General features: G+C 36.6%; 1 protein-coding gene across 1 annotated transcript in view; it reads right to left on the bottom strand.

Moving 5' to 3' along the window:
• AKT3 (AKT serine/threonine kinase 3) overlaps positions 1–26,280 on the bottom strand; it is a gene marked incomplete at both ends in the record, with an annotated part of 318,070 nt that overhangs the window by 110,194 nt on the left and 181,596 nt on the right. The window contains 2 exons of the mRNA XM_084254496.1: positions 3,585–3,653; positions 4,804–4,869. Of these exons, the coding sequence (XP_084110622.1) occupies positions 3,585–3,653; positions 4,804–4,869 (135 nt within the window). The remainder of the gene's footprint in view (positions 1–3,584; positions 3,654–4,803; positions 4,870–26,280) is intronic.

Genomic DNA, 26,280 nt, shown 5'->3' with positions numbered 1-26,280 from the left:
TTTATAGCTTTATTTATTTTACTGCCTTCTGCTTCAATTTTATTTGAAAAACAAATTCTATGTTAGTATTTTTTCTGTAGCAACTGAGTTTTCCATATTTCTAGGAAATACCCTGCGCATAATAAACGGCATGGTGAACTGGAAATAAAATCAATTTAAATAAGTCCCAAAAGGATAATCTACACATATACTACCTGCCCAGAAATAATAAATGTAGTAATTAAAACAATCCTATTAAGTTCAAGAAGTAATTATACTGTATTTATACAGTACATTCAAAATGAATGTAGGGGCAGCATTCCTGGTGGCCTACGGGTTAAGTCTAAAAGCTACCACTGCTATGTTCTGAGATTGATCCCTGGCTTGGGCGCTAACCCAAATATGATAGGGTGCAGCAGACCTCTGCTGTCTCACCTGCTGCTCTCCTTTGCAGTGTATATCACTAAATCTGCCTGTACTGCTCCCCACTCTGTCTCTGGTAAATCCTCTCATCCCTGTACTCTGGCCTAAACCCTAGTTCTTCTATGCCAAAAAAAAAGTAAAATGAATGTAAAAGTACATTTGACAACCCAACAGAATAAAAAATTGGAAATTACATATATAAAACTTACAATTTACTAAAGTTGCTTCAACATAATTAAATTTTCATTTTTCTGTTATAGAAATGCCATAATTACATTTTATATAATTTATAATTATGCTATAGACAATGCTATAATTATTATTCATGTACTTTAAAATATCACATATACTTCAAAATATTAAAAATTTAGTTTTCATCTATAGCACACTCCTAAAACAAAAATCCTAAAAAAAGGGGAAAAAATGCCAAGCAAGAAAATAATGTAGGGATTTCAATGCTACAGAAACCACCCAGCTTGTCTGAAAATCTAGAAATGTTTAAATTTTTTTTGAACAATTATCAGTTAATAAATCTTGTAAGCACTCTTAGAATAGTAAGTTGTAGGGGCCAGTTTGCTCCCTCTAGAAAGCCTCTTTTCACCCCACCTTGCAAAATTCTCATGTTTCTATGAAGTTACATGGCCCTTGACATGTACTCTGACAGTGATAACTATCACTTTAAACTTTGTGAAAATTTTGTACCTTTTTTTTTTTTGGGGGGGGGACCCTCTCCGGTGGCCGGGGACCGAACTGGCGCTGCAGAGGCTGCAGGCAGCCTTGCAACCCAGTGCTGAACAGCTGTGCCACCAGGGGAGGCCCAAAAATTTTGTATTTTATCTTTCTCTTTTGACAATAAATGCTTCATGGGTAAGAGACCTATGCTTCATCAGATTTTTATGCCCCATGATATCTAGCAGAGTGTCTTGCAGCAAAAATTACTAAGTAAATACATATTTTATACTCAAAAATATTCCCAAAAATGAGATTTTTACTTCTTTCCAAAATAAACTAACAGTAGATTACTTCCCATGTTTCTTCCTACTTCTCAGCAGTTACTAGTTTACCACTTTTAATACTTTTTTCCCTGTTCCCTGAGAAAATTTGTTTGTCTATTCACTTACTCAATCGAATCATTCAAAAAATATTTGTCAAGTTCTGACTATGTGCCAAGTAGAATATAAGGTGTTGGGCTTATACCAGTGAATAAATCCTTTAGGGAGTTCAGAGTATAGTGGGAAAGACAGGCAAGTAAATAATCATAAAACAAACAATATGAAAATTGTTATAATAAATGTAAATATGTGATTCTAAGTAAGACTAATTCTCAAATTTAAGAGTGCTTCTCCAAGTTTTTATATGCAGCATTTCAATTTCCCTATACTTTTCTCTCCCTTGACCACCCATCCATCCATCTGCCTGCCTATCATCTTTCCTTCACTTTTTTGAAATAGGTAATATATACAAAAGCTACACAAAAACATAGAAGCAAAAAATAAATCTTCTCCCCACCTAGTTCCCATTAGTTTACCTTCCCCAAAGCACTAATGTTCAATGCATAACTCCAAAGATAATTAGTGCACATATAAACACATATGTGTGGTTTTACTTTCTTTTAACACAATGGTAATAAGCTTTATATTCTGGCTATACCTTGTTTGTTTCACTTTATAACACAGAAATTGTTCTGACAGTCAGCATTGTGTTGTCTCATTCTTTGTAATGAATATTAAGTATTCCACTGCCAGATATAATACAATGTATTTAAGTAACTCCTTATTGAATGTTCATTTAATATACTGCCATATGCAATTAATATATTTATCTATATATCATTCTATGGCACAATTTTTTAGGATAAATTTCTTGAAGTGAAAATGCTGTGCTGAGGAATATGTGCATTTTTAATTTTGACAGATACAAACATAGAGCTTCCATCACTTTAATTAAATATCCATATATACAACTTAAATTATAACCACTATGTGAATGACTTCTAATTTTGCAACCACAGTGCTGCCCCCTTATTTATTCCCTATCATATTTCCACAAATGTAGTTCTGAGACACCTTAGAAAATCTTTTCTAAAACTTAATTTATAAGCTCAGCCTTAACACATTCCTAAAACTTACCTATATCAATTAATTCTGATTCTAACCCAAAAGCACTTTTGATACTTCTTTCTATCCACATCCAATTAATTGGTCATAAAGCTATATCAATCCTTCAAAATTCTATAATGTCTATTTTCTTTGTAATTTCTCACATGGAATCTGACTGCAAGGGCCCAGTTCTGAATGTTTGAACTATAATTAATTACTCAAGTTCTTTTTCTATGCTCACCCACCAGTGATTCTGCTCATATCACCTCCCCTGCCAGAAATATCTTTCCAAATCAGCTGCCTGTTGAAATCTCACTAGGTATTGAAGGACCACAATAAATGCTAGATCATTCAAAAAGGATCTTATGAACTTACAGTATTTAGTCATTCACTATACAATTTGATTTTTAATATATTCATAAGATAAACTGTAAACTCTTTCATATTAAGGATAAAGTCTTAATAATACATTTGATAATACCATATTGCGTATGCTACTTAAAATGTATTTAATTAATCCAATGAATTTGCAATGAATCCTTATAAATCACATAATCCTAAGAGAAAATTTTCTACAAAGGTTATCCAATTTTCTTACAAAATAAGGTATTTGCAAATCTATGACATAAGAACGTATCATAGGATTAATTTATAATAGAATTAAATATCAAATGATTGAATTTACTTCAGAAAGTCCACGATGTAGATATTTCAAGTTAATTACATTTTCTCTTCACATTGATTTTGATGAGAAATTGGGAAGAGAAAGGATAAGCAATTAATGAATAGGTAAAAATTAAAAATAAAATGATTTAGTTTCTCTTCATAGTGACAAGATCCCTTAAAAATTCTTAAATATAGGTAAGGTTACTCTACTATGTAGAACAGAAAACTGCTACAATGGGCCTATGAACTATTCAATCACATTTAAAATGGGTAAAATACTTTTACAAGTTTAACAAAAACTTGAGTAAGGACACTGTAAGAATCATCATAAACCCTATGTATTCTGAATAAAGTGATTTTTAAATCATACTTGTAAATGTTACTCACCTCTCCCCCATTTACTCCCCATTTACTCACCTCTCCCCCATTAACATATTCCATCACAAAACACAAACGGTCTTTTGTCTGGAAGGAATATTTCAAGGACTAGAAATAAAAAAGAGAAAAAGTTTTTCATTTATAAGCCCTTTTTTTTATAATGGTACCAAAAATAGAAAACTTAGAAACAGCAAGCCTGACAGGTGAAATGAATGGTTACTATTCCTTAGAATCTCTTCATTCCCTTAAGAGTTTCTGAACATAAAACAATTTGTTTCAATCAACCATGGGTGTCATTAGGGGAAAATTTTGAATTACAATTTTAAGTAAAAATAAACAGTATAGCAAGTACTTCTCAATCTATTGTGCTATCTATTTGAAACTAGAGTTCTTGTCCATGTGACCCGAAAGCAAGATATACAAATTACTGTATCAGAAACTTTAAGAAAACAGTTATAGTACTTATAGTCAGGTTTCCTAATACAGTGTCAATATCACTCTTTGCTCTAAGTCATGCATAACATCACCCAACAGTCTGTTCATGTAAATCGGAAGGTTGTAAAGATAGCAAAATTTATAACACTGGATGACAATCATAATAAAGTAGTAATGCAATAAGCCTAGGTATTTGATGATACCTCTGAAAATTCTAACTTCAATTCTAAATCTTTAAAAGGTTCTCCCCACATCTGAAAGTCTAGTGAATATATTCAATTGTTATAAAATTATTCTGTTGCTTTAAAAGTATTCTAAAAGTATTCTATTCGATTTGATTGCTATTAAGTGTTCTATAGCTATACTAAATATTAAGTAAAGATTTCTGCCTTTCATGTTAAAGACAATGCTGCCTGAACATTTAACTATCAGAAGTCAATAAACAAAAGGTATATAAAAATTCACATTTAATACAAAATCTTTTTTAAGCCTACTATTTTCTCAGTGGTCTACTTAAAATGTCATAGATCAGTCTTTTGCTCTATGGTACTTGTTTTTCTAAGGCAGTGAAATTCTTGGAAGAAAAAAGTCTCAAAATTTAATATGTATGCAATGGAAGGGATTACATATACATGCATATTTTAAACTTAATCCAAACATCCCAATATCTTCAAATATATACAACTTATATTATTTTCACAAAGAATATGGCATAACTAAATGAATGCTATCTAAAATGTTATTTTTCAGAACTTAGTTTCTGTAATAAAAAGCCCCTTAATTTTAAATGTTAGGATGATACATCTGTACTCTAGTCACTTACTGTTAAAAAGGGATGTCTAGTGTTCTTTAATACCCTGCTTTCAGTTAGAGTGTGTGCCACTTCATCCTATGAAAGAAAAAGGAAAATAATTAATATATGTTATAAGCTCTAATCATATAAAAATTTCAACATTTCTGTAAGACCAGGAAGAATTTAAACCCAGAGACAGATAAAGGTATTAAAACACAGTGACATTCTCTTTCATCAATAAGTTTCTCCTCCACCAAAAATAAAGACCAAATTAATGATTTAAATTAGATGGCTATAAGGTATAAACTCAGGTAAACTAAGTTATCATGAAATACCACAATTTTTGTTGACACAAAAACCACTGAAAATTATGAGGAACCTAGAACATTAAGTAGTACTTTCTCCATGAAAAGAATGCCTTATCAGGTAATATTTAGGCATAGAATAGTTACTATTTTCATGTTTATATTTTATTCAGAGGCATTTAAGAATATATTTAAGCAGAGGTTATAAAATTTGCAAGCCTCCCACTCAAAACAAAAATCAGTTACTGGAAACAGGTACACAAAATACATAAAAAAAAATTTAATTCTAAATTTTACATTTTAGAAACAGGAACTAAGTACAAAAGTTATGTCATTTCATGTATAATTTTTTTAACATGCCTCTTTAAAACAAATTAACTCTGGGTGTATTCCAACTAAAAATACACTAAGAATCTATTTCCCCAATTTTGTACATAATCTCATCTTGACATTGAAAGTGAACTAAGATTCTCTTCAACATATGGAGAACTAGAAAAATGTTTCACATTTCAAAAATAACACCATATTAAAGAAGAAAGAAAAGGAACATAACTGCTGAAACTAACAGCTTTTCTTATCTCTGCTTTTGGTAATATCACACACAGAGGTCTTGCTGGATCAATTTCCTAACACTATCAAATCACAATCAGATATTAAGTTATAGGTGGATGCAAAATATTACAACACGGCAACGTATTTATTATCTTTACAAAAGTTTCTGACCTTAGATAGACCTAGAGGATAAATGACAAATAGACTTATCAGAGATTCTAAGGTCAGAAACTCAACTCAAAAGGGTGAGACGAATTATGTCTAAACAAAAGTAAAATATAATTAATGCAGAGTATTTGAACACAATGACCAAAGTAGGAGTATGAAACTACCAGAATTAACTACTCATTAAGAGCCAAGTTACATGTTCAAAAGGTTCAAAAAGCCCGTCATATCATATAACTTCCAGAATAATTATAATAGCAAACGACTTAATACAAAATAAATTAGAAATAAATCAAACTATAACTTAGAAATTCTACACCCAGTGCCTAGCATAATGATTATCAGTTGGTAGTCAATAACAGTTTCAGTTAAAGTGCTGATCACGGAAAGGAATTCTAAGATTTAAGGTACAGAGAATTTCACTTACTCCATCATTCACTACTTCAACAAATACATTCTAGACAATGTCCCAGATAAGCACTCAGAGCACTGAACAGCACAGACAAGAGTCCCTACCTACCCTTATACCCTTAAAGAACCTTCATTTTAGTCAGACAGTGCTCAGTGTTAATGGGAAAAACAAAGTAGTGAGAGGATATTGTAGTTTATGAGCATCATATAATAAATATGAAAATACATTATATTTTCCTTATCATTCGGGTCAAGCCCTAAAAAGAAATTTCTGAAACCAATGTGAGGTGTTTTGCCTGTTTTCCTCTATGCATTTTATGGTTTCTGATATGACATCCAAATCTATATTCCATTTTCTGATAATGTTTGTGGATGGCATGAGTGATCTAACTGCATTTTTCTGCACGTGACTGTCCAGTTTTCCCAGCACCATTTGTTGAAGAGACTTTCCTTTCTCCAATGTATATTCATGGCCCTTTGTTATAGACTAAGTGTCCATATAAATGTGGGTTTGTTCCTGGGATCTCAATTCTACTCTTTGTAGTATACTTTGAAGTCTACTACTTAATGCTAAGGACTATGCAGGTATAAAACGGTTTCTATGGACCCTTGAAGGAAGTATTTGCTGAAGAGTGGGTGAAAGCCTCTGCTTAGCTCCTGGGAGGATAATCTAAGGTGGTCCTGGGGAGAACTGAATTCAGAGGAACCTGTGACTTGGGGCAAAACCGGAGCACCTCCTAAACATCAGAGATCAACACTAACTATGACAGCAGGGACACTGAGGAAATTCAACTCTATAAACAAAAGGTAAGTGAGTAAAATCATATAGTATTTGTCTTATTTTTCAATAATAATTTAATGTTACCCCCACACAGTGTGATAAAGTTCAAAATATTACCATAAAATTGGAAGTGGCTGGTACTGTATAAACTTATCTCATTGTACATATATACCAGTTCTTCTTAATTCAGTCATGTGTCTTTGAGTAGTAAGACAGTATCTATAACTTGGTTATTGTAAATAGTGATGCAATGAACACATGAATGCATTCAATTTAGTGCTGTTGCATTCTTTGGGGATATACCTAGATAAGAAATTGCTGGATTGCTTAATAGATCTATTTTTAATAATTTGAAAGAAACCCATACTGTTTCTGGTAGGAGCTGGACCAATCCACATTCACAACAGTGAACAAGGGATCCTTTTACATCATACCACACCCCCACTTGTTATTTCTGGTCTTTTTGATATGGATCATTTTCACAGGAAAGAGATAGTATAACATTGTGGTTTTTATTTGCATCATTCTGATAGTGATGAGAATTTTGTCATGTACCTATTAGCCATCTGGATATATTCTTTGGAGAAGTGTCTAGTTTGCTCTTCTGTCCATTTTTGAATGTGTTGTACGTTTTGTTGTTATTGAATTGTATGAGTTCTTTGTAGAGACTGATATTAACCCTTTTATGTATGCATAAAACGCAAATATTTTCGCACATTCATCAGGGTGTCTTTTCATTTTTTTAAAGATTTATTTATTTATGAATACAAGAGCTAGGATATAGGCCAGAGGTGCAGGGGGTAAGAGGATTCACCAGAGACAGAGTGGGGAGCAGAACAGGCAGCCTCACTGAAATACACTGCTGAAGGAAGCAGCAGGCATGACAAGAGAGGCCTGTTGCGCCATGTGGGTCACCTCGCTGGCCAGGGATTGAACTCCTGCTGCAGCAGCTGCGGATTGCTTTATAGTGCTGATGCCCAAACCTTTGCGCCACCAGGGAAGCCCCTCTTTTCATTTTAATGATTTTTTTCCCACTGAGCAGAAGAATTATAGTTTGATATGTAGTCCCATTTGTTAATTTTTGTTTTTGTTTCCATTGCTGTTGGAGTCCAATTCCCAAAGATATCACGTAAGCCAGTGTCATGGGGTGTCTTAGCTATGTTTTCTTCTAAGTATTTTATGGTTTCATTCTTATATTCAAGTCTTTTATCAATTTTGAATTAGTTTTTGTACAAGGTGTGAGATAGTGATATAGCTTCATTCTTTTACATGTGCTTGTCCAGTTTTCTTAACACTATTGAAGACACTTTCCTTTCTCCAATTTATGGAACTCTTGAGTGTAATGTACATTTGGTTAACATTTAGATGATTCTCTCAGGAGTAAAGCAAGGAACCTCCTCTGATGTTATTTCACAATCCTAATCTTTGCACCATCATTGTACACTCTTAAGGACAATGTGATATACATACATATGTGCATAAAATCAATTATTCAACATTAATCCTGTAAACTAAAATTAATGTGGAGAATTTTTTACCAATTGACATAAGCTGGAAACCTCCTAAGGGGTTAGAGCCCAACATTTAATCTTCCATTTAATACTGCTTTATCAAAATAAACCCAGCAACTGGTTACATCTTAATAACTCCATGGCTACTATCCTAGAGCAAATCACTATCATCATTTGGACTATGGCAAGTAACTCCTAATATGTTCCCCGTTTGTAAACTAGTCTATTCTCAAAACTCATGCACGCGAGGTGCTATTCCAGATCATGCTGTTATTCTGCCCAAAATCTTCCAATAACTTCCCAGTTCACTCAGAGAGGAGAGAAACAGTCTTACAACATTTACAAATAACTATGCAATCCTGTGCTATCCTTAGTCTAAATGGGACTAAGCTATTTTAAGAACATGCTAAATATACTACTTCCTCAGGACCTTACCTTTTCAACTGTGATTTCCTTTAAGTGGAATATTCATCCTCCTAAATACCTGAATGGCTTGCTTTCTCACCAACTTTAAATGTTCACTGAAATGTCAACTTCTCTGCCAGGCTTTCCATGGCCATTCTATTTAAAACTGCAAAAACCAGAAAAATCACTACTTCACTACCACCACTATTTCTCATTTTCCTATCCTATTTAACCTTTCTCCTGAGCATGTTTTAGTTGCTTATATACCATATGATTTGCTCATTTATTATGTGTATTGTTATTTTTTTGTATCCTGACTACAATGAAGTGGGGAAAAATTTTTGTTAGTCTTATTTGTTCAGATAATCTCAGTGTGTAGAGGAGTACCTAGCAAATAATTTTGTGTTTAATTCATATTTATTGGAAGAATGAGTTAATGAATTAGTAGGCAGTAAATGATAACCCTGGCATATGTTGTGGAAGAATCACAGAAACTTCACAAACTGTAAGAAGCAACACCAGAACACAAATGAATCAAATTGTACCTCAAATAGCATAATGACAGCTGATGAAGGTATAGCAGATCAAAGGAAATACACTCAACATCTGCTTCCTACAGAAAACAACAATCACTGGCATAGTGTTTAATACAAAGGTTCAAGAGTATCTGCGGAATGGATAGAAAAACTTGGCAGAAGATGTTAAGAGCTTCTGATTAGGGTCCATTTATAATAACTTAGACTGAAAATAGGTATAAAATATTAATGGTCAAGCCAAAACACTGGGTTGATATTTTATTGGGCACACATGCAAGAAAGGATTAACTTAGGAGGCCTGGGTTGCTGAAACACTGCACATTCACAAGGAAAGCCAGGATTGGCCATTGGCCAGCTCATAGGAAATAAACGCTTACTCTTTAAAATATGCATTATAGGAGTAGTTTTGTATGCCAGAGATGTTGGGCCACATGATACCAGTTTGACTAAACAGTTCATGGAAACAACAGGAATAATGATGAATGCTGTCTGATTTGGTTCAAGGTAGCTATAATGCTTCTTGCCTATATGAATGACCTACAATAAAATCCTGGACACTCTTTCGGTAAGCCTCCATAACATTCTGCACATGCTATGATACACGGTTGCCAAGAGAATTAATCAATTCAACAATTGATCTCCACTAAGGAAAGGACACCAGAAAGTTTACACACGGATTTTATCTAATACACCTTTCCCTTTCCTAATTTTAATCTGTATTTTTTCAATATAATAAACCATAATCAAGAGTAAATCAGTTTTTCGGAATACTATGAGTCCTAATGAAATATTGAGCCCAAGCAAGACCTCAGGAATTGATCATTAACACAATCAGAAGTAGGACTTGTTAAGGGTGATGTCAGCAAGATGGAGAGTAAGAACTTCCAATGCTATACTCCCTCACAGAAACAATAAACAAACAACTATAAACTGACAAAAAGCTCAAGACTATGAAATCTGCACAAAACAAGGAATAAAAAATATTTGTAGAGTAAAACAATTATATCTGAATAGAAAATATAAGAAATATTTTATCTGCAATACTCCACCAATTCATCTTAAGTCAGGGCTTTAAGCCACTATACAGGACTTATACTGTGCCTGCTGCTTGCACCCTGCCCTCTATGTCAAGTCAGGGCTCTAAACTGGCATATGAAGCTGTGCTGCTATTTTCTGTGTCTAATGCTCTGGACCCTATTGCAGCACTGATCTGCCAAAACTGGACTGTAGTACCACTCTACACCACCCCTGGGGCCCATGCTACCAATACAACTGTACCGTAGGGTCAGAATCAATATTTTCACTACTATATAAAGTGTTCACTACTATAAACTGCTTCCAAGCCAACCTATACTATCTCCCAGGGATCCTGCTGCTGCTGTATAGCCCACTATGCAGGTCCTAAGCCACAGTTGTTATCCCCAGAAACCCAAACCCTCAGTCCATGGGAAATCTTCAAATGCCTGCACCTCAGACACCAATAACACTACTGCAGTATCTACAGTATGTGTACATGCAGTCGAGAACCCAGGTGCTGTTACAGTTGCAACACACCTATCCAAGGACAAAGGACTTCAGAATTGGCACAAAGAGAAATTCCCTCAACTAGGCTTTCCTCCCATGGGAAAGAAATAAAAGGAGGCCTTCAGCAATCCTCCTGTCCAAGGAATCTAAGAGGTCTAACCATGACTTTCACCTGCATTACCTCATAGGGTTGGCCACAAAAGATACGCAGACTTTACTGATGTTGACCTTAGTTGATGGGTCTGCATGGAAATGTCTTCATTGTGCCCTCCCATGAACTACTTCGCACCCTACCCAGCAGATATGTTTATAATCATCTTCAAGTGAAAGACTTCTCCATAGAATTCAGTCTGAAAGGCAGGAAGAGGTGACATCTCCCTCAAAACAAAAGTAAAAACACTAAAAGTGAAAACAAAAATAAAAAATTCCAGTATATCTGACACCAAAGAAATGGATTTGAGAGGTTCCTGAAAAAGAATGTAAAATAATCAAGATCAGCAATATTCAAATCACAGATAAATAATTCAATGAGAAGAGTGAACATAAAAATAATACATGGACAAAATGAAACGTTCAACAAAGAAAAATCATAAGGCAGAACCAAACTGACATTCTGGAACTCACAAATACAATAAATGAAAATAAATGCAAGAGAGCATCAAAACAGGCTTGAGCAAGTAGAAAACAGAAATGTACAAAGCTGAAGTCAGATCTTTTGACATTATCCAGTCAGAGGAGAAAACAGATTTAAGAATGAAATGAGTGAAGAAGGCCCATGTAAGTTATGGAAAAACACAAAATGAAACAATAGTCACGTTATAGGAAACAACCAAGTGAAAGGATAAGAAGTCACTTAAAGAAATAATGCTTGGAAAATCCCCCAAACTGGGTATGATATGTCTATCTAACATATCAAGAAGCACAATGATCCCCAAACACAATCAAAAAAAAGAAATCTTTACTGAGATGTTATAATTAAGCTCAAAAATTTTAAGACAAAAAGAGAATATGTGTTCATCACATAAAAGACAAACCCAAAAAAGTTATTAGCAGATTTCTCAGAAACTTTACAGCTGGGGGAGAGTGAGATGGGAGATATTTAACATGCTGAATGAAAAAATTTGCCAACTGAGAATATTTTACCCAGCAAAACTGTCCTTCAAAAAAAAATGGAGCAATAAATTTCCCCAAAAAAATTTAAATGAGGGAATTTATCATATCTTGTCTACCTTACATGAAATGTCAGAGTTCTATAAGCTGAAAATAAATGGATGCTAACTAGTAACATGATGCTAACTAGTAACTAGTATGCTAATTAATTACACAGTATAAAATTATCCAGTTAAGCTAAATATAGTCAATTTCAAAACACTCTAATAACACAATGGTAATGTGTGTATCATTTTGATCTCTAGGTTGAAAGAGGAGAATGTTTAAAACACTATAGCTAAAATATTTTGTTGACTACACAATATAAAAAGTTTTGAATTGGGTTATCAGGACAAAATGTTGGGGATGAAAGTTAAAAATGTGTAGAACTTTTCTATGCCAATGAAGTTAAGTTGTTATTACCTTAAAATTGACTATATAAAATGTTGGGTGTATTATAAATGCTGTAGCAATCACAAATCAAAAACCTCTGCTAGATAAATGACAAGGAGAAAATAATCAAAGTATGCTATTACAAAAAACAATCTATTAACAAAGAGAGCAAGAAGAAAAAAAGGATCAAAGGTACTATAAAACAAATAGAAAGAAACTAAATGGTGATTTTTTTTTTATTTTTTTTTTTTTTAACATTGCACATTTTTATTTTTTTTTTTTTGTTCGACTTTTTTTTTTTTTTTTTTTTTAATAAATTTTATTGTTATATTCCCCATACAATTGCAGCCCCCCCATTCTGACCCCAATCCCTCCCCTCCCGCCCCCGCCCCCCTAAAAGTGTCTCTGGTTCATAGTTTTCTGTTGATTTTGATTTTCACTTTCTTATAGTTATTCATTTTCCTGGTCCCTTATTTAAGTTTTCTAGATTCCTGCTATGAGTGAGACCATCCGGTATTTTTCTTTTTCTTTTTGGCTTATTTCGCTGAGCATGATCCCTTCCAGCGCCATCCATGTTGCTGCAAATTGCATGTGTTTATCTTTTTTGAATGCTGAGTAATATTCCATGGTATATATGTACCACATCTTCTTGATCCAGTCATCTATTTTTGGGCATTTGGGTTGTTTCCAAAGCTTAGCTATTGTAAACAGTGCTGCTATAAACATAGGGGTGCAGGTGTTCTTTGGAATTGATGTTTCTGTGTCCTTTGGGTAAATAGCTAGGAGTGGAATTGCTGGATCATATGGAAGCTCTATGTTTAGTAGGTCCAGAAATCTCCACACAGCTCTCCACAGTGGTTGGACCAGTTTGCACTCCCACCAACAGTGCAGAAGAGTTCCTTTTTCTCCACACCCTCGCCAGCATTTGTTGTTGCTAGTTTTTTTAATATGTGCCATTCTCACTGGTGTAAGATGGTATCTCATGGTAGTTTTGATTTGCATTTCCCTGATGGCAAGTGATGTTGAACATTTTTTCATATGCCTGTTGGCCATTTGCATTTCCTCTTCAGAGAAGTTTCTTTTTAGCTCTTCTGCCCATTTTTTGACTGGATTATTTTCTTTGTTGTTGTTGAGTCTCATCAGCTCTTTGCAGATTTTTGTGATCAGTCCTTTATCATTAGTGTTGGGTGCAAAAATGTTCTCCCAGTTGGTGGGGTTTCTCTTTGTTTTTGTTATTGTCTCTTTTGCTGTGCAGAAGCTCTTTAATTTGATGTAGTCCCAGCTGTTTATCTTTGCCTTCACTATCACTGCTTTGGGTGATGTGTCTGTAAAGATGTCTTTGATGTGCAGATCACGTAGTGTTTTTCCTATATTTCCTTCTATATATTTTATGGTTTCAGGTCTTATGTCTAGTTCTTTAATCCATTTTGAGTTGATTTTTGTGTATGGTGTGAGGTAGTGGTCAAGCTTCATTCTTTTGCATGTAGCGACCCAGTTTTCCCAGCACCATTTATTGAACAAACTTTCTTTGCTCCAATGCATAGTCTTTGCTCCTTTGTCAAAGATTAGTTGACCATAAATCTGTGGGTTTATTTCTGGATTTTCTATTCGATTCCATTGGTCTGTATGTCTGTTCTTGTTCCAATACCATGCAGTTTTGATGATTATGGCTTTGTAGTATAGTTTGAAGTCTGGGAGTGTGATGCCTCCATTCCCTTCTTTTTTTTTCAGGAGAGCTTTGGCTATTCGGGGTTTTTTGTGATTCCATATGAATTTCATCAATAATTGTTCTATTTCTTTGAAGAATGACATTGAAATTTTGATTGGAATAGCATTGAATCTGTATATTGCTTTTGGAAGGATGGCCATTTTAATAATGTTTATTCTTCCAATCCATGAGCAGGGGATGTCTCTCCATTTCTTTGTGTCTTCTTCTATTTCTTTTAACAGTGTTTTATAGTTTTCTTTGTATAGGTCCTTTACCTCTTTTGTTAGATTTATTCCCAAATATTTGATTTTTTTTGTTTCAATAACAAAAGGGATGGTTTTTTTGATTTCTTCTTCTTCAGATTTATTGTTTGTGTATAGGAAGGCTACTGACTTTTGCATGTTGATTTTGTATCCTGCCACTTTACTGAACTGATTGATAAGTTGAATTAGCTTTTCTGTGGAGTTTTTGGGGTTCTCTATGTATAATATCATATCGTCTGCAAATAGTGATAGTTTGACTTCTTCTTTTCCTATTTGGATTCCTTGAATGTCTTTCTCTTGTCTTATTGCCCTGGCTAGGACTTCCAGTATTATATTGAAAAGCAGTGGTGAGAGTGGACATCCTTGTCTTGTTCCAGATCTTAATGGAATTGCTTTTAGCTTTTCACCATTGAGAATAATAATGGCTGTTGGCTTGTCATAGATGGCCTTTATGATGTTGAGGTATGTTCCTTGTATCCCAAGAATTTCAAGGGCTTTTATCATGAATGGGTGTTGCACTTTGTCGAAAGCTTTCTCAGCATCTATTGATATTATCATATGGTTTTTATATTTCTTTTTGTTGATGTGTTGGATAACGTTGATTGATTTTCGGATGTTAAACCATCCTTGTGCCCCTGGAATGAATCCTACTTGGTCATGGTGAATTATCTTATGGATACATTGTTGGATTCTGATGGCTAAAATTTTATTGAGGATTTTTGCATCAGTGTTCATTAGGGAGATTGGCCTGTAGTTTTCCTTTTTTGTGTTGTCCTTGTTCGGTTTTGGTATTAGTATAATGTTGGCTTCATAGAACGTGTTTGGTATTGTCCCTTCCTTCTCAATTTTTTGGAAGAGTTTGTGAAGGATAGGCACTAATTCGTCTCTGAATGTTTGGTAGAATTCATTTGTAAATCCATCAGGTCCTGGGCTTTTGTTTTTGGGGAGGTTTTTGATTACCATTTCAATTTCGCTAATTGTAATTGGTCTGTTTAGGTGTTCTATTTCTTCTTTATCTAGCTTTGGGTGATTGTAGAGTTGTAGGAATTTGTCCATCTCCTCTAGATTGTTGTACTTGTTTCCATATAACTTTTCATAGTAGTTATTAATTATTCTTTTGATTTCTGCTGTGTCCGTTGTGATTTTTCCTCTTTCATTTATTATCCTATTTATTTGTGCTTTCTCCCTTTTTGCCCTTGTGAGCCTGGCTAGGGGTTTATCTATTTTATTTATTTTTTCAAAGAACCAGCTCTTGGTTTCATTGATCTTTTGGATTGTTTTTTTAGTTTCGATTTCATTTATTTCTGCTTTGGTTTTTATTATTTCTTTTCTTCTACTGGTTTTGGGGTTTTTTTGTTGTTCTTTTTCTAGATCTTTGAGCTTCGAGATTAGGTTGTTTCTTTGAGTTCTTTCTTGTTTGTTGATGTGAGCATCTATTGCTATATATTTTCCTCTTATTACTGCTTTTGCTGCATCCCATACATTTAGGAAATTGGTGTCCTCCTTGTCATTCAATTCGAAGAATTTTTTAATTTCTTCTTTTATCTCCTCGTTAGTCCAGTGGACTTCCAGTAGTGTGGGTTTCAATCTCCATGAGGTAGGAGAGTACCTTGCCTTCTTTTTATGGTTTATTTCTAGTTTGATGCCTTCATGGTCAGAAAAGAAGGTTGGTATGATTTCAATCTTGGTGTATCTGTTGATGTTTGTCTTGTGCCCCAGTATATGATCGATCCTAGAGAAAGATCCGTGTGCGCTTGAGAAAAATGTATACTCAGATTTTTTTGGGTTTAGTGTTCTATATATGTCTGTTAAGCCCAAGCACTCTAGATCCTTATTTAGAGCTTTAGTGTCTTTACTTATTTTTTGTCTTGTTGATCTATCCATTGTTGATAGTGGTGTGTTGAAATCTCCCACTACGTATGTGTTTTCTCTGATGTCTGTTTTCAGAGATGCCAATAGTTGTCTGATATATTTTGGTGCTCCTTCGTTTGGTGAATATATGTTAATGAGTGTTATTTCTTCTTGAAGTATTGTTCCCTTGATCATAATGTAATGACCACTGGGATCTCTTTTTATCTTTTTAAGTTTGAAATCTGTTTTATCTGATATGAGTATAGCTGTTCCTGCCTTCTTTTTTGGTCCATTTGCTTGTAGAATTGTTTTCCATCCTTTAACTTTGAGTCTATTTTTATCTTTTGCAGCTAAATGTGTTTCCTGGAGACAGCAGAAGGTTGGGTTTTGTTTCTTAATCCAGCCTGCAACTCTGTGTCTTTTTATTGGAGAGTTTAGTCCATTTACATTTAGAGTTAGTATTGATATGTTAGCATCTGTATTTGCCATTGTGTTTGTCTTTCCTTTGATTTTATTTATTTATTCTTTTAATAACTTTCTTTGGCCTTCTTTTGTTGTTATTCGTCCCTCTGAGGTTCTGGCTTCAGGACTCCTTGTAGTATTTTTTGGAGTGGGGGTTTAGTTTTAATGAAATTCCGGAGTTTCTGTTTGTCTGGGAAGGTCCATATTCTTTCTTCAAAGAGGAAGGAGAGCTTTGCAGGGTAGAGTATTCTTGGTTGGCATCTGTTTTCTTGGAGTCTGTTGACTATGTCCCTCCACTCTCTCCTTGCCCGTAGTGTTTCTTCAGAGAAGTCTGATGTCAGTCTGATTGGTTTCCCTTTGAATGTTATCTGTTTCTTCTCTCTTGCCAGCTTCATTATTTTTTCCTTGTCTTGGATTCTTGGGAGCTTTACTATTATGTGTCTTGCTGTATTTTTCCTTTCGTCATGGAAGTTTGGTGTTCTTCTTGCTTCTTGTATATCAATTTTCAGCTCCTTCTTCGCGTTTGGGAAGTTCTCTTCAATTATATCCATGAATATTTTCTCTGTTCCTACATCTCTCTCCTCTCCTTCTGGGATTCCTATAACTCTTATATTTCCTTTCCTCATGGAGTCAGATAGTTCCCGAAGTCTTTCTTCGGTCTTTTTCCTTCGTACTTCTCCTTCCTTTTCTGTTTTAGTTCTTTTTATTTCTGTGTCTTCAAGATTACTTATTCGTTCTTCCATTTCATCTATTCTGCTTTCATTGCTTTTCCCAGAGTTCTTTAGCGTCTCCATTAATTCTTTGATCTCCTGCATTTCTTTTACTTCCCTCTTTAGGGACTCAATTTCATTCTTTTGGTCATTAATTATTTTCCCCTTATCATTGTTTTCCTTTATGACTTCAGTCAATTTTTTAATCACAGCAATTTTAAATTCTCTATCTGTAAGGTTCAGAAGTTCTTCCAAGTTACTGTCGTTGCAATCTGGTAGATGGTTTTCTTTTTGCGGTGTGCTATTTTGCTGAGGAGTTGCTGGGTTGCATGTGGCTTTTCTACTCCCTACTGCCTGTTTTCTAATTTGCCGTATTCCTTGTGACACTGTGTTGCTGGTACTGGCCGGCATCTTGGGTGACCTTCCCAGCTCACCACTGGCTCCTCTGGGGAACTTCTGCTGGGTTCACACAGTCTCCAGCAAAGAAAGGTCGCTGCTGCAAACGCCCGGTCTGCCCAGCGGTGGGTGCTGCTCCCCTCTGGGCTGGAACTGCAGGCTAGAAGGCGCCCGGCATGGGCAAGCCTCCCAGCTTACCTCTGTCTCCTCGGTGAGCCTTCTGCTGGGTTCACACAGTCTCCAGCAAGAAAGGTCGCTGCTGCAAAATGCCGGTGCAGGGGACGCGCTCCCCTGCACACCCGGTCTGCCCCAGCGGTGGGTGCTGCTCTCCTCTGGGCTGGAACTGCAGGCTAGAAGGCGCCCGGCATGGGCAAGCCTCCCAGCTTACCTCTGTCTCCTCGGTGAGCCTTCTGATGGGTTCACACAGTCTCCAGCAAGAAAGGTCGCGGCTGCAAAATGGCGATGCAGGAACGCGCTCCCCTGCACGCCCGGTCTGCCCCAGCGGTGGGTGCTGCTCCCCTCTGGGCTGGAACTGCAGGCTAGAAGGCGCCCGGCATGGGCAAGCCTCCCAGCTTACCTCTGTCTCCTCGGTGAGCCTTCTGATGGGTTCACACAGTCTCCAGCAAGAAAGGTCGCGGCTGCAAAATGGCGATGCAGGAACGCGCTCCCCTGCACGCCCGGTCTGCCCTAGCGGTGGGTGCTGCTCCCCTCTGGGCTGGAACTGCAGGCTAGAAGGCGCCCAGCATGGGCAAGCCTCCCAGCTTAACCTCTGTCTCCTTGGTGAGCCTTCTGCTGGGTTCACACAGTCTCCAGCAAGAAAGGTCGCGGTTGCAAAATGCCGGTGCAGGGGACGCGTTCCCCTGCACGCCCGGTCTGCCCTAGCGGTGGGTGCTGCTCCCCTCTGGGCTGGAACTGCAGGCTAGAAGGCGCCCGGCATGGGCAAGCCTCCCAGCTTACCTCTGTCTCCTCGGTGAGCCTTCTGCTGGGTTCACACAGTCTCCAGCAAGAAAGGTCGCGGCTGCAAAATGGCGATGCAGGAACGCGCTCCCCTGCACGCCCGGTCTGCCCCAGCGGTGGGTGCTGCTCCCCTCTGGGCTGGAACTGCAGGCTAGAAGGCGCCCGGCATGGGCAAGCCTCCCAGCTTACCTCTGTCTCCTCGGTGAGCCTTCTGCTGGGTTCACACAGTCTCCAGCAAGAAAGGTCGCGGCTGCAAAATGGCGATGCAGGAACGCGCTCCCCTGCACGCCCGGTCTGCCCTAGCGGTGGGTGCTGCTCCCCTCTGGGCTGGAACTGCAGGCTAGAAGGCGCCCAGCATGGGCAAGCCTCCCAGCTTAACCTCTGTCTCCTTGGTGAGCCTTCTGCTGGGTTCACACAGTCTCCAGCAAGAAAGGTCGCGGTTGCAAAATGCCGGTGCAGGGGACGCGTTCCCCTAAATGGTGATTTTTAAGAATTAAATTACAGTAATTGCTCAAATGTAAATGATTCAAATTCTGTACGTAAACATACAGAGTGATTGAATGAATTTAAAAAAAGCAAGACCTAACCATATGCAGTCTAGGAGACTTAAAGCTTAAGGGCATTCACATGCTGCTATTGTGATAGGATGGAGAATTACATTCCACATAATAAAAAACAAAAGAAAGTAGGCATGGATATACTTTTATCAGAAAAATAGGCTCTAAGAAAAAGTGATTAAAAAGACAAAACTATAAAAGTCGTAAAGATATATTCATTCAATATCAGACACCAATATACATTAACAATTATCAAAAGATGTGAAGGGGAAAATACACTGAAATGTGAAATAGCAGAGAATTTTAATACACCAATTTCAAAAATGGATAGTCATATAGAAAGAAAATAATAAAAATATTACTTTAGAACAATCAATAAATTCCATTGACTAGCATCACAATATATATTGTTCTCAAGTACATACGGAACATTCTCAAGAACAGAATGTTATATCCAAAATATATTTCAACAAATTTAAGACTGAAATTATACCAATGTATATATTCTAACTATAATGGTATAAAACAAAAAAACTTCATAATAGGTAATGGACTGGAAAATTCACAAATATATGGAAATTAAAAAAATATTTTCTTTGTTAAAAACTCTTGCTTATTAAGAAAACATTGATTTGGAGCTCCTCTGATTGCACAAGGGTTAAGCACAGCACTTTGAAGCTATCTGCGGCCTGTGCAACAGGAGTTCAATCCCTGGCCGGCCAGGGAGCTACCTACATGGCCCAGCAGACCTTTCCTCGCCCGCTGTTCCCCTCAGCAGTGCATTTTCAGTCAGTCTGCCTGTTTTGTTCTCCACTCTGTCTCTGGTGAATTCTCACCTCCTGCACCTATGGTCTGTACCCCAGTTCTTGTATTCATAATAAAGACATCTTTTTCAAAGAAAGAAAACATTGATTTACAAATTGTCTCTGTTTTAGAGGTATAGGTCCACGCCTATACAAATGAACATTATCACTAATGGGGGGTTAAAATTAATGTTAAGTGAAACTAATTAAGAAAAAAAATAGAAGACATTAACTACTAAAATGTAAGTTAAGGAGGAAACATTACAACTGATTTCTCAGAAACACAATGAATCAAAACAGACTACTGTAAAATTATATGCCAACAAATTAGATAACTCAGAAGAAATGAACAAATTCCTAAAAAAATACAATTTACTAAGACTGAATTATGGAATGGTAATAATAAATCACTGAACAAATAAAAAACCAGGAGCAGATGACTTCACTGGTGAATTGTATCAACCCTGTAAAGAAGAATTACTACTAATTCCTCTGAAACACTCCCAAAAAGTTCAAGAGAAGGGTGTACTTCCAAATTCATTTAACCAGGCCAGCATTACCCAAAGTCAACAAAGGATACTATAAAAAGGTACAGGTTAATATATGAATGAATATATTGATACTACAGGTCAATATATGAATGAATATACTGAATGCAAATTGGTACAATTACTACAGAAAACAGTATGGCAGCTCCTCAAAAGAATTAAATAGAATAAATACTGTGTGATTCAGAAATCCCACTCCTGAGCATAAATTAAAAAGTAATGACATCAGGGCCTCCCTGGTGGTGGAGTGGTTGAGCGCTGGGTTGCAAGGCTGCCTGCAGCCTCTGCAATGCCGGTTCGATCCCCAGCCGCGGGGCAAGGGTCCCACATAGCGTGCAGACCTTTCCTGCCGCCTGCTGCTCCCCTCAGCAGTATACTTTGTCAGTCTGTCTGCTCTGCTCCCCACTCTGGCTCTGATGAATTCTCTCATCCTCCCATGCTTCTGACTATACCCGGTGCTTGTATAAACAAACAAACAAATAAATAAATAAATGAAAAATAAATAATCTTTAAAAAAATGTAATGACATCAATTTTTCAGAGAGATGTTTATACTCTCATGTTCACTGCAGCATTGTTCACAATAATCAAAAATATGAAAAACCTAAAGGGCTCCTGACAGATGAATGAATTAGGAAAATGTGATAAAAACAAAGACACAGAGGAATACTATTAAATCAAAAAAAAAAAAGAAAAAAAGAAGGAAATCTTACCATTCGGGATGAAATGGATGAACTTGGAAGGTGTTATCCTAAATTATAAAAGCCAGATAGAAACACAAATACTGTATGGTATCATTTACATGTAAAATCTAAAAAACAAGTGAATGAATATAAAATGAATAATGAATAAAAATAAAGCTGATGTCATAGAAAGAGGGAACAGAACAGTAGTTGTCAATGGGTTAGGGAGGAGAAAATGGGAAGATTAAGTCTCAGGGTACAAAACTTAAGTTATATGAAAGTAAGTTCTGAGGTTTAATACATATAGCATGGTGACTATAGTTAATGTTGCGTAAGATATTATTTAGTTGAAAGTAGATGTTAAGAGTTCTTACATGCAAAAGAGTACACACATGTGGGAAAAAATTTAACTGTATGAGGTGACAGAACTTTTAACTGTTTTGATGGCAATCATTTTACAATGTATAGCAAAACAAGATATTGTATACTTTATTTTGTCAATTATTTCTCAAGGTTGGGAGAAAAAAGATACAGGATGTGTAAGAACAATTCTGACTCTATTAAACATAGCAAAAACTTTATTAGAGAAAAGGAAGGATGATAAGGCAAGAAATGATAAGCCCTTGATGTCTATATCCGGATTGGTATTAAGTCACTCATGATATGAAACAACAACTATGTTAAGTGATTGCACATTAAAGTTGTCAATGGATATAAATTACAGGCTCAAATCTAGAGACAGGAAGATAATGCAAGGTGATATACAATTCATTCATTAATTTTGTATTTATAATAGCAAAAATGAAAATAGGGGAAATTGTTGGGATGAATCCTGGCATTCAAAAAGCTAGAATTTTGGTCAATCTGGGGTATGATCATTAACATCTGGCTACTGCCAAAGGGTAACATTATGCTGAAACAATAGGCAGCATGACTGTGGACTCTAGTCACCAAAAAAATAGCTCAGGGGGCAGGGTATAAGATAAACACTATTGAGGGGCCTCCCTGGTGGCGCAGCAGTTGAGTGCTGGGTTGCGGGGCTGCCTGTGGCCTCTGCGGCACCGGTTCGATCCCCGGCCACTGGGCTAGGGTCCCACGTGGCGCACAGACCTCTCCTGCCTCCCGCTGCTCCCCTCAGCAGTGTACTTTGTTGCTCTGCCTGCTCTGCTCTCCCCTCTGGCTCTGGTGAATTCTCTCGCCATCCTGCGCTTCTGACTGTACCCAGTGCTTAAATAAATAAATAAATAAATAAATCCTTAAAAAAAAGATAAACACTATTGAAACCAGAGATAAAGTGTGAATGACTTATCCTTATCTCAATTTATGTGTTGGTATCTGGTAAAATTAATTCTGAGTTACTCATTTAGGGATAATAGCTTTGAATGATTTAGAATGGAGAGGGCTTTGGGGGGCTGGTATAGGACCCACAGTCTACTACTGAACAATTACGTAATGGCTGTATCTGACCCCAAAACCCAGAGGATTGTTACCCAAGGAGACAGCAAAATTTTTGGACAGGATAAAAGCTGCTGTATAGTTTGTTTACTGTGAAAAGTTTATTACCTTTCCCATCTTTTAAATGCCAAGTAGCACTCTTGAAATGAAGTGAGTGATAGGTAAGTTATATATGCAAGTCAAGCTGAATTGGTTTTAGATGATCATGATATTTACTGACTGAACATGCCCTTTATCTTTTCAGGTCATTGTGAAACTATGTCTAAGGGGGACCTTTTAACACAGGTGTTCCATGCAACCTACTACTCTAAAGTCAAGCAATGATCCAAGAAGTCGTATCAAATTTTTTTGTCTCAGCATCTTCAGATCAGTCTTATAGATGCTAAAGAAAATGTGAATGATTCAAAAGTGTGGGGAAAGGAAAAGGGATGTTGAAAAGGAGTTATTCTGGTAACAAGACAATTTACAAATGTTACTAAGAAACAAGATGAATAAAAGGAACACTGTTGGTAGTTGACATAAATGCCTTTATGCAGCACTATTAGAGGTTAAATGTACTAAAGGGAATCTTTGCGAGCCACCAACACTGAAAAAACCTACCCTAATATATTCTGCTAATTTGAAGGAATGAAAAATTGGGAGGCAAAGATGACCCTGAAGATTCTGACTTCATATCACCAGAGTCCTCCTATATGACTAAGGGACATAATCTTGAAACCAGAAATTCTTATATGTGTTGAATAATATCAGAAAAACACTTTAAGAAGAAAGGAAGAGCCTAGCAGAGCCTATAATAAAATGGAAATTGGTTGAACATGGTATTGATATGGGCACCAGTACTGGTCATGGAGGAATTCAAGGATTTCACTTTTGGCTCTCACATAAAACACACCTACCCATCTCAACTTGCCACAAAATCTTCAATCATTATTCTAGCAGCTTTAAATTTACAATATAATTCAAGTATCAGCTCAAAAATGTAAATCTCATCTCCAAAATTAGGGATGTGGGAGAGATAGTGCTTATGATACATTCCAGGACAAAATTCCTCTATATCCGTGAATCTCTTAAGCCAGAAAACAAATTATCTGCTTCTAAAATATAATGATGTGACAGGCATAAGATAGACATTCCCATTCAGAATGAGAGAAATCGAAAAAAGGGATCAGAAATCTACGGAGTTTTACCAGGTAGAAAAACTCCCACTTCAGCAACATTCCTTTCTTTTCCCTGATCTAGACTGTGGTATATTCTACCCTGTTACTACTATCCCAGGTGATCTCAATGTCCATGAAATCATAATATTTCTATTACTGTAAAATATAAGGAATTCAAAGCAGGAGAAATTCTGAATCCAAGGATGGAGTGGGGAAAAATATGGTAAGACCAGAAAGAATCTTGTGGTGTCCAGGGTCTCCCTAGTGGCTCAGGGGTTAAAGACAGCACTATCAAGCTATCACCAGCCCTACAGTAGGAGTTCTACTTCCAGCCAGCCAGGGAGCAACCCACGTGGCACAGCAGACCTCTTCTGTCTCACCCACTGCTCCCCTCAGCGGTGTATTTCAGTAAATCTGTCTGTTCTGCTCCCAACTCTCTCTGGTGAGTCCTCTCACCCCCCACATATCTGGCTTGTACCCCAGTTCTTATATGCATAAATAAATAAATCTTTAAAAAATTAATCTTGTGGTATCAAAAGGTAAGGAGTAGTGAAGTATATCAAAAGCATATAGAGACAACCTAATGAACTCCAAATGGCTAAAATTAGAATAGGGGATTTTTATTTGTAGAATAAAATAAATATCCATGATTCTATACTAATATACATAAAGGAATAATTAAGTGAAGAAAAAAAAAACACTATGTAAAAGTAGGAAACACCAGGAATCTGCATCCCAACACAGACAACAATTGGCAGAAACCAAATGACTTAACAATTCTGCAGTTCTGGAGTATATTAAAGGCTTTTGACATCCAGGGCAAGACTTGAATGATAAGTTGCAGTAAATTACAGCTTTTTACAGGTTTGTGGCTCTCCATCCTCCATCCATCCCTGTAATGGGCATTCATTGGTGGATTCCTAATACAGTTTGAGCACAGTTTGTGAGAACCAGAGAGGATAATTAGAACCTGTTTTTCAAATAAGGGGAATCTATGTTCTCATCATTGGTTACTGCTTTTAATCAAGACATGCAGATATACAGGGAGATGGCTGTTACTGAAAGCTCATCCCTCTCCAACAAATGCCTTTCAAGGATTTCTTCCTTCTTTATTTTTCTTCTTTCCCCCTGTTTGTAACCAGACATTTATGTACTATGGCACTAAAAAGTAACATACGTAAAAAGGAATTTAGGCACTCACTGTGCATGTCAAAGAAAAGTCACAGGCTCAGAAAAAGCAAAACTGTTAAGTTCACATTTCAGTATGATTCCAACAAACCTTGGATGGGAGGAAGAATGTGATCTCTAGAATCATTAAAACCTCCTAGTAATAACAAACCTCACAAAAGACAAAAGTTCAGAACCATATGGTTTCAGCAGTAATTCTACCAGAGCTTCAAGAATTATTAATGGGCCTCCCTGGTGGTACAAGGGGTTAAGACACAACCTATGAAGTTGCACAGCCTCTGCAGCATGAGTTCAATCCCTGGCCGGCCAGGGAATAACCCACATGGCACAGCAGACCTCACCTATCTCACCTGCTGCTCCCCTCAGCAGTGTATTTCAGTCAGTCTGCCTGTTCTGTTCCCCACTGTGTCTCTGGTGAATCCTCTCACCCTCTCACACCTCTGGCCTATACCCCAGTTCTTGTATGCATAAATAAATAAATCCTTAAAAAATTAGTAGTAACACTTCTAAAATTTCCAAAAAATAGAAAAGGAGGAAACACTTCCAAACTCACCATACAGTGTCAGCATTACCCTGATTAAAAAATAAATAAATAAAAAACAAGGATACCACAAGAAAATTATAGGCCTAAAGAACTCAGTTCAAAAATCATCAAAAAAATAACAGCAAACCAGCATCAATCCCACTGCCCACCTGTGACTATGCAGGCGCCTCCTTTCACCAGCTCTCTCTCTCTATATGTTAGCAGCCTTTCCTGCCTGCCCATGACCTGTCAAGACCACCTGCCTGCAATCATGCAGGCCTCTCTTAGCAAACTGGTCCTTTCTGGGACAGCTCCTCCTGCCCACTTGTGTCTATGCAAGTGTACTTTATTTTCCTTCCCCTTTTCCTAATAAACCTGCCCTTTAAATATAAAAATAAAACAGCAAACCAATTAAACAATACATTCAAAGGATCATACATCAGGGCCAAATGGGATTTATTCCAGGGATGCAAGGTTCAACATGTACAAATCAGTCAACAGGATATAAAATATTA

The sequence above is a fragment of the Talpa europaea genome (genome assembly GCF_964194135.1).
Source record: "Talpa europaea genome assembly, chromosome: 14".
Classification (NCBI taxonomy): domain Eukaryota; kingdom Metazoa; phylum Chordata; class Mammalia; order Eulipotyphla; family Talpidae; genus Talpa; species Talpa europaea.
The sequence above is the reverse complement of the archived record's forward strand: the minus strand, read 5'-3'. Positions and strand labels throughout refer to the sequence as shown.